Below are 10,196 nucleotides of genomic sequence, written 5' to 3'. Positions count from 1 at the left end.
AAATTGACCTCGTGTGTTAAATGTCACCTGTTTCACCCTTTTAAATCACAAGAAGCGATCGAGAGAACAGGTGAATGCCCCGCAAAAATTAGGCACATCCTGTATGTTACTATTAATCATATCGGCTACAATAATGTGCAATTTCTGACAAGACATTTTTGGTCCAGTTTATAGAATAGATTTTAGATTAATGTATTATAAATTAATGCATCTCACAAACTATTTAAAATATGATTTATAATAGGTGCTATAGTGTTTTCCTTTAGCTTTAAGCATGTCTTCTTTATACATCTGTTGTGCCATTATGCTGTTTTGACTGTTACTTTGTACTTTATGTTATTTATGAATAGCATAATCAGAATGTACTGCTGAGCTAATTACATTCTTTCAAGCATTTCCCCGAGACGTTAAATTATTCCGAATCTGAAAATAAATAAATAAAGGTCTCAGAAGAAAGCTATGAAAGACCAATGTGCATATATAAATAAATACGAGTGCAGAGTAATTTATAATGCATATGGTAAGGTGAAACATAATATGAGCATTCGATCAGTGGCTACACGCACGACTGTGTGCAATTTAGTATGAATGCTTTAGTTCTAGTTTATGTAACTTACAGGGTTCCGCCCAACTCAGCAACAGCAAAGGCAAGGACATGTATAATGTGACATATTGAAAATGATTTTATTTATTCATTTACATTAAATTGATATAAACTCGTCCAGGAAACCAAAGTATAAGTGTTAAGTATAAGTTCAAACATTTAAGAAACCCAGTTTCAATAATAAGCACAGACAATAAGTTAGAACATATCACAAATAGACCAGAAGATAACAAGAATGCTTTATCTACACAAAACATCCTATATAACAGGTTATGTAAAGTTTCTTTTTCTTCTGTTATAAATATTATATCCCCAGTGTTTTAACCTGGCCAGCACATGCAGACAAAGCCGTTTCTTTAAAATTATCTTATTTTAACTATATGTTTTCTTCATCTTCTCAGTATTCTTTTTTATTTATTTAATTTTTCTTGCTGTACAAACTTCCAGGGTTTTAAAATACACACGTGCACTGCGCATGCCTTTAGCCCGTCTTTGCATGCAGTGCAGGTGGCATTTGAAAATTATTTTCACAGAGCCTCGAGTTTTGACCAAACAGAATCCGTACTCAGCTCCTAATGTGAAGAACTGTCGATAAATATCGAATTAAACTGATAGTTGTCCCCATCTGTGTAGCGGTCATTTATGAATGCAGGCACAGCAACGGATGGTCAAAACTCCAATGCGCTATGATTGATAAATACATATAAATAAACACGTGAAGTCAGGTCTAAAAAAGCCAAAATAGAAAACATTTTAACCAGGCTTAGCCAGAAGTTTGTAGTTATTTCTTACATTAAATGTCCACGTTTTCTTTGCCCCTTCGCACAAGTATTTCTGCTCAGGGGTTTGTGTACTCGTATGTTGTACACAGTCTCCTTTTCTTACTTGTTTTCATATCCTGAGTAGACTTCCTGGTGTGTTACTTAGGTGACGGGGATTTTAATACAGAAAAAGAAAAAAGGTTGTGGGCCTCTTCGATCGTTATTATTAAGTGAAACTCATTGAGACTGTGTGCTCGAGTGCTTTGCGGCGCAGGGAAGCGATGCTGGTCCCTCTCCAGACGTCACTATCCGGAGAGCTACAGAGCTGGGGTGAACCGGTCACGTTAGTGGGACCGGAGAGAGAGGCGGGCACCATGCCAGGAAATGCGGGCTGGTAGAGGTGTGACTGAAGTCCGGAGCCGTTAGAGGCCGCGGACAAGCTGTTGGACAGGCTCATGGAATTGGGAGGGGGACCAGCTCCAAGGCTGCACTGGGACAAAGACTGAGCCATGGCCTGCTGCCGGCCCAGAGCGGGCGGGAGTTGCAGCTGAGACACGCCGGGCATTCCGGCTGCAGCCCAGCGGGTATCGTTGGCATGAAATGAACAGAGGCTGTCGCCCATTGCGGCTGCAGCGGCTGCAGCAGAGGGAAACTGTGGCAGGCCGTGGGTTGGTAGTAACGTACCAGGGGCTCGAAAAACGTTAGTGGTCTTCTTGCGCTTCTTCCACTTCGCGCGTCGGTTCTGAAACCAAACCTGGGGTTGAAAAGAAAATAAAGTCTAATTATTGAATAGAAGGGCATTAATGGGCATGAAATATTTTTGTAAAAGCCTTTCCAAGGTATAGATTATTATCGTGCGAATAAACAGTGCTACTGTTATTTTTCTGTCATAATGTTTTAGGTAATTAAAAAACAGTCTTACTACAGTACGTCTATTACGTACAGTAGTAATACAGTATATAAGTCGACTACTGTAGGTACATATAATGTATAATACGATTCTTAATCCGAATTAGGTAACAGCTCGAAGTCTGTGAACATTAATTTTCCAAACTCTAAATTGGTTATATACTGTATGTTCTTCCTTTAAGGGAATAAAACGCGTTTATGTCAAAATTAAATCAAGATATAGAAATTAATCATATTTCAATATGCACTTGTAATATAGACACTTTTTAGGCACCAAATTAGATCTATAACAGTTTAGCAAAATGGACAACATAAACGAACAAAGATCAAATATGACATAAAAGTCATCGAAGGTACTCTTCCTAGAATGAAGAATATCTCACTACATAAACTTTAGACGTCGGCTTATTCTTTTTACAGTAATTATTTGATTCGTGGGCTGTAAATAAAAATCAAATAAATTGAAGTTTTTAATAGCAGATTTAAAAAGAAGTGTACATGGGTAAAAAAACATCTTTGTTTATTGTTTTATTTTTTAATCTTTCGCGTAGTTCTCATTACCCGATACTATTTTTTACAATTTTATTTCAGCCTGATCATAAAAGTTAGTTTTTTTAATTATTATAAGAAAAACAATTAAGTATTTGTAATACCGATGTGTAGTGGAAAATCTAATATATAATAAATAAATAGTTGATACGTGTTGGTTATAGTCAATGGCAGATGTTATAAAATGCTATTATCAATATTCAGAATTACCAACATTCTGGGTTTTAGAAACCAAGATTTCCAGTCAATTTAAAGAAATTCTACTCGAATAGCTGTGATTTAAAAAATAAATAAAACAAAAACATTAAAGTCCTTATTTAACGTATTAGCAGTATCAGACGTACTTTGGTAGTGAACAGTGAGACCAATACCTCAAGGAATTTTAACAAAATACGTCATCTTACCCTATATGTACGCTGTGTATTATGCGTGTATACATATGTGAGTGAATATATAGGCCTTTATATATCTATACAGATATAACCTATTTGTCTCAAAGGCTGTAAATGATATTGAGTGTTAAATTTCTGCTGGGGTCCTTGAGGTTTATAAAGATCTCACTGCAATCCGGCTGATGATTAATGTGAAGATTTGGTAGGAAATCTGGGGCGCTGTATTAAAACTCAAATCTCAGGTTCACTCGGAGCAGCCATCCGTGAAATCCCGACCAAATTCATTACACTTTAATAGTGCTAGGGGGGAAAGAAAATGCAATTTCTCATTCCATTAAAAAACTAGAATATACTTTCAACTTGTCCGCTATTAAGACGTGGTAGGTGACAAAACCATTGGAAAGGAGCGCACTATGTTGACCACTCAGCTGCAAAACAATTTTATTTTTGTCATAAAATATTATTCAGCAAAGATATCTACGTAGACAGTATTTCGCTTATTTTATTTTTATGTAAATAAAATATTGAAAGCTAATTAATTCGTGCTAGAGACTAATGATTATGCTTATTATATTGCATATAATCTCGCAATTTGCATGATTTTCACATTGCGGGTTAATAAGCCATCCCCTGTTATAAATAATTCTGAAATTGGTTGATAATAATGGGCCTGGTTTTATTATACTACCTTGAAAAAGCTATACATACATAATGAACTGAAATATATCAGATAAGAATAAAAGTATGTGTGGAATAGGTATGTAGGACCTTCATTAAATGCCTATATTCTCCTAAAAATGAATCTATTGCATGAGTTAATTTAGCAGGCTTTAAAAAGCAACAGCGCGCCAATCAGATCTATGAACCATTATAATTTAAATAACGACTAGAACAGCCATCTACTACTAATGGGGAAGACGCCGAGAATTACGCACTAAAGAGTTTAATTTATTCCGGAATATTTTCAGTCGAATATTTTTTTGCGAGCCAGTTAATATGATTTCAATATATAAATAGATTTTTTTCAGACTGTTTATGTCGAAAAGCAATAACTATGAGAAAGCCCGTTTAACAGTTTAATTAAATAATTTTACAAATTATAATTTTTTTCTTTTCTTCTTTATATTATCATTATATTGCTGTTGTTGGTCATAATATAGGCCCATTAATCTTAACAATATATTAGAAGTACGGAAGTAGTAACAGTAATATTTAATGTTGTATTTATAATTTAATAAAATTCACAACACCAATAGAAATTTCCATTTAAACGTAATTGCACATATTTGTTCAAATATGAAAATACTGTAGGTACTCAAATAAAAACAAATTTGTTTTCATCTTTATTGTGTGAATATTAACGTATATGCATTAATCCTATGTTTGTCTATAAAGGAACGAATTAAAAAAACGTCCTTCAAAAAACAATTCTGTAATTAACTGTTATCGGGCAATTAATAACTGGCCTTGACAACAGAAGAAGGTACAGCTATAGTATTACTATTTATTTAATCGAGTAGTGCTCAGAGCAATATTCGTAGCCACGTAGTAGTGGAAGAAGCAGCAGCCGTAGTTGTAGTTTTTATTACTAATAATAATAATTATTATTATTATTAATATTAATAACAATGCTTTCGAAACCTCAGTTAACTGTTTTGCGCGAACAGCGGGAAACTTAAACAGTTTCAGCACCTTGGATAGCTCTATCACTTAACCTGATTGCTGGAAATAAATCGCTTTCTTTTCATTTAAGGAAAACTGACGGAAACTAACATTTGACTCACGATGAACCATATCAAGAGTCAACCAATATTTCTCTTTCCTCGTTTACACAAACGTTGACAGGCTAATAAAACACATTAATGTATTAAAAACTTGAAAACTATTAAGACTCCAGAAATATCCTAAGTGTGACCGGGGATTGACCGTTACCCAGATACTTACTGTAGGGCCTTGGCAATCAAATGCATTCACGTAAAATATTGTTATAATTGGGTTCAAGTGTTTGATTTCAGGAATATTTAAGAAACAAATTACATGTTTTTATTCTCTATAAATTGTTATTGCTTTGTATATATAGCTAATTGGTGAAAGAAAGAAGCGTCTTGACGAACGCGTTTTTTTCTTCATCGTAAAATTCAAAAATATATCCCAATAGTTCATTGTATATGGCATTAATCTAATATATTTCTCCGTCTGTTTTTTTCCCTTCTTTCCTTTTTTTCCTTAGTAGTAAAATTATATTTCCGTGTCTCGCAGCTGAAGATGAAAAAATCATAGACTAATTTTGATATTGTCTTCAGCGGTACTTAAATCTTGCAATTGATATTGATTAAAAGTTAAATGTATTTAACAGCAGCATATTTTAGTTATCTTTCAGGATGTATTTGGTTGTGTAGCGTAAGAAGTCGGCAGCATTTTTGTACTTACGGAATTATATTTTTAGCACAACACATGTACAGTACAGCATGATGATTAAATTCTTGCAAACTGGCCTTACCTGTACGCGCGACTCTGTCAGACCGATTCTCAGTGCCAATTCTTCTCTCATAAAGATGTCTGGGTAATGGGTTTTTGCGAAGCTTCTCTCCAGTTCGTTAAGCTGGGCCGGAGTAAAACGGGTCCGGTGACGTTTCTGTTTCTGTTGGCTTTGTTGCCCACCTGACTGGTTCGGGTTCTGCTGTTGTTGCTTTTCCTGGTCTTTTGTGCTGACCTGGACACCGGAGGGGTTGGATCCAGTATTGTTGATGTCGTCTCCAGGGAGGAGAGTCGTCCCTTCTACAGTGTCCGAGCCCGGGGCTAGATCTCCAGGATGCCCGGGGTCCGATCCCCCGGCTCCCAGCCTACACTTCAATGCCTCCCTGTGTCCCAGAAGCTCCGCCGCTGCGTCCTTCATCCCTACAAAATAATATATCATGAAATAAGTCAGTTGGAGTAAAAGGATAGTTAAAACTTTCTTTCCTACAAAATGAAGCATTCACATTTGATTTATTTTTATCAATAAAAACATAAGTTAGGTCATCAATCAATTATTAGTTTAAGTGATAAAACGGTAAATTACAAATAACTGTATATTACAGCAAAAAGCTACAAATCAACAATATTTGATTAGTTATAATATCCATGCACCTAAAACCAACAACAAAACATTTTTAATTTTCTTTACGAGCAAACTATTCTCCAGTGCGTATCGCTTACAATGTCTCGTTCTTTTTTACATTAATTTTATATAACACAAAATATTAGATCTAAAAATAGCACAATCTCATAATAGCATATTCTTAATTCTATTGGATCACAGCGCTATATTTGAAAACGGTTTTAAATCAAATTATGATGTAATATAAAAATAATTGCTTTTAAAGAGAATTAACTCATTTAAATCATATTAGCTAAAATAAGGAACAAATTGTCAATTTCTCTGCTTGATTTTGTTAGATTAGAAGTTCCTCCAGCTTACAGTAGAGTTGAAGACCGGAGTTTGGTGACGATAACTCACCGAGGCGAGCATCCAGGAGGTCGGCGTGCGATAGCATTGCGCACCGCTCCAGGGTGAAACGCTTTCCAAAAAAAATTCTACAACTTTAAACTATTTAAAAAATATATATAGCCTAAATGAAAGAAAATTCGGTTTGTGGTTAAAAAGGAGGTCCCTTGCATTATAATGTCCTTTAGAGGGACTGGGAGGCGCTTAATAGTTGAATGAACCCATGAGCTTCTCCAAATGAGAACCAATCAGAATTGAAGCTTGAAAATGTCAGCTCCGCGAAGCTCTGCGGCCAACCACTCACATTCACAACCAAGCTACATTTACAAGTCTATTTCTCCTCATTTTCAAATCTGATTTATTAGCTATCAGCCTCAAATTATACCCTTTAAAATGACCTGATCTAATTTCTATAATGGCTACAAACCAAACTTAATAAACTGGGTATTTCTGGAATATTTGTTCAAATATACTTTATTTGAAGTGTTATTGTTCTTAAGATGGCTCTGTTCGCAGCCCGGATCTGATCTGCTCAACTTATTAGGCAATTTCAATATAAACATACCATCCCTATCACTCTACGGGCTTTAAATTACAGTCGTATAAAACCTTAGTGTTTTTAAGGAGAAAGAAGAAAAAACATAATGGCAGAGTCCAGTGTAAAACTGATTCAGACGCAAATCTTAAGAAACTGCTTTAGTCAAGAGTGAATGCCTGACTTCTGTTTATTCCTTATCCTGTCAAACATTATACTGTATACAGTATTTTCTAGGAATTATACTTTCTACCTGCATTTATTATATACATTTTGTGTTGTTTGTGCTCCAAGCGTGAGAACGAATAGCAATTGCATTGTTTTCAGATTTCACCATGAATATTTCACCCCTGTTGTAACATTTTAAGTGCGGTCTTCCACAAGCGAAGTGAACCATCTCTAATGTTCTGATTTCTCAGAGCCAGCCAACAACAAAGTTTAGATTAGTAATATATTCCTAACCAGAGTAATTTTCAAGATCATTAGGCATTTATGTAATTAGTGCCAAATCTATAAGCTTTTATTACGATTATTAGAGCAAAATCAGTATAAATTTGTACTAATTTACTACTGTTTAGACTTGGCTGTCAAGCGGGGTATTCTTATTGTAAATGATATCTGAGGAAATTAAGTGCAAAATTCGGTGGAAATTCTGCAGTGGGGTTGAACATGCGGTTTAGAAGTCCTTTTTTAAAACATACATTTGTGTGATTAATGTCTTGAGATGAGTCTTGGGATATAAACAAATATAAAAAAAAGGCTGCAGACGGCAATTACAGACCTATTCTTTCAAACGAACCGTATTGATTTTTAATCAAAATTGACTCAATTAAGATTATTTATTTTGTTCTAACAGTGCAAAACACAAAGAGATTTCTTATGAGCTATGCGGTAAATAATACCCTGCAAACACCGTAATTGGCAAGTTACACATTGACTCTTGCCATAAAGACACACACAGAAAAACTGAAAAATAAAACGCTTTTGGCAGATGCCGGTGTTGGGGTTTATAAAAGCGCTTTACATTTCAGGGTGAATAATGGCTTTAGAATCACACAAAGGATGCGTCCGAGCGAGAACTTTGGCATTTTTGTTCTGTTCTTTTTTCTATCCTAGGTTACATGGGTTCATCTCATCTTTTATTTTTGGCAATCTGGTGACATGACCAGGATCGCTCAGAACACTGTACGGGGGTTAGACTCCATAACCACTGATACAGCGGAGCTACTTGTGTTGTGTTTGAAACTGGTAATAATCCCGGATTCAACTTTGAGACATAGTTGTGGTTCGTACGTCCCGTAAACTGAGGATACGTCCCGGAAACTTGGATGAAGTACCGGATCCGACAGACAGCAAAATACAAGGTCTCGGGGTCTGTGGTGGTATTTTTTATGTCATGCTTTTATATTATATACCGTGGGTCTATTATACGATACGTACGCTGTGATATAATATCGTTTAAATACAATATATGTTTGTTTAAAATAAAACAAATCTAAAACAAATCTCGGATCGTTACTCTAATGTATAGGACTATAGAAATGATTCTGGTGCTGAAATAGACTTAGCTCGGGTTTAAAATAATGGATTAAACTGTGTTGGCTATCTAAAGTTCTTTATATATTAATTTTCGCTATATACTGTAAGTGTGCAATCGCTTTCTCAAGAAAGGTTCTAAACGCGTACGGCAATATGGAACCGAAGAAGAACAATAAGGATAATATGAAATCATCGCATTATTTAATCTTTGCTGCTTTCGCAGAACGACACTATCGTGTGGTGATTGATAGCGCGCTTCGTTTTACGACTTTTCAATTGCTCATCGCTTTTATAGCTGTATAAACAAACTGAATCATTCCTTTTGAAGCTCCAGGCCATATTTAACTGGGTGAAGAGGCAGTCGACAAGGACGATTGTACTTCTAAACCTGGAATGATTTAAATAACAATCAAAACGACGACGACGACAACAACAACACCAACAACAACAATAATATTAATAAAATAATAATAATCCTTAAAATTGATTATATTTGCTTGAGAGTATTTATCTATTTGAATCATGAGCACAGCAAACGGTGTCATTATATTTAATGATACATTTATTGGTGCGTAATATAATCATTTTAATCTAATTGTGGTGTTATTGATGCTTCGTTCTGAGGATCGGAGGTCGTCATCAGCTTTTCCACCAGGTAGCATCTTCATAATGTCCCGAAAAGCCCAGTTTAAGGATTTTCTATGACGGATCAAGTGATTTTTTCCTAATAAATAGGTTTTAGATTGTTGCACACAGATAGAAGTGGAACAAAGGAAACTACCCGAAAACATATTGGCCGCCTCTAATACAATTTATTTAGTCAGTTTACTTCTTCTAAAATTTATAGATTGAATTTCTGTACACCAATACCTGCCGAAGGACTAAGCACTGGGATTTCAAGCTTTATTTGCGGGACGTGAAATAAAGCAAACAATTTTATTAAATGGATTTGCTCGCAAATGCATAACCTTTCTTCCACACTGCAGTATGGCATTACTGCATATGTAGGCCGAGAATATGCTTGATCTATTCTAAGACTTTGGAATCATGTCTTGAATGAATAGTTTACAGATTTTATAACACATTATCGGCATATATGATATTATTATTATTATTATTATTATTATTATTATTATTATTATTATTATTATTATTATTATTATTATTATTATTATTATTATTACTGTCATACTGACGTAAACCTTCAGGACCACTTGAATGTCAGTGGCAGCACAGGTCATCTTCACGGTCACTATATTTAAACATTTTGTTATGACTGCACCGTCCATCTATTACCTGAAAGCACATCGTTACTGATGCTGTAACAAGGAATCTATCGCTGAAGCACAGGACGCGAGGTTGGACTATTCCCTGAACTGGGCGCCAGTCCATCTCAGGATATTGAAGATAAAATTTCGAA

General features: G+C 35.1%; 1 protein-coding gene across 2 annotated transcripts; it reads right to left on the bottom strand.

Annotated features, from left to right (window-relative positions):
* Positions 1 to 668: 668 nt before the first annotated feature.
* otpa (orthopedia homeobox a) lies at positions 669 to 6,854 on the bottom strand. 2 transcript variants are annotated; one of them, XM_015364553.2, is made up of 3 exons: positions 6,676 to 6,854; positions 5,716 to 6,113; positions 669 to 2,119 (listed from the first exon to the last, which is right to left on the bottom strand). In XM_015364553.2, exons 1-3 carry the CDS (start codon positions 6,749 to 6,751, stop codon positions 1,592 to 1,594), a joined length of 1,002 nt encoding a protein of 333 aa, XP_015220039.1. In that variant the 5' UTR covers positions 6,752 to 6,854; the 3' UTR covers positions 669 to 1,591. The 2 variants fall into 2 exon arrangements, with proteins under 2 accessions (XP_015220039.1, XP_006626781.1); XM_006626718.3 differs by having other exon boundaries at positions 6,715 to 6,854.
* Between the last annotated feature and the right edge of the window lie 3,342 nt (positions 6,855 to 10,196).

The sequence above is a fragment of the Lepisosteus oculatus genome, chromosome 3 (assembly GCF_040954835.1).
Source record: "Lepisosteus oculatus isolate fLepOcu1 chromosome 3, fLepOcu1.hap2, whole genome shotgun sequence".
Classification (NCBI taxonomy): domain Eukaryota; kingdom Metazoa; phylum Chordata; class Actinopteri; order Semionotiformes; family Lepisosteidae; genus Lepisosteus; species Lepisosteus oculatus.
Note: the sequence above shows the minus strand (reverse complement) of the source record. Positions and strands in the feature narration are given on the sequence as shown.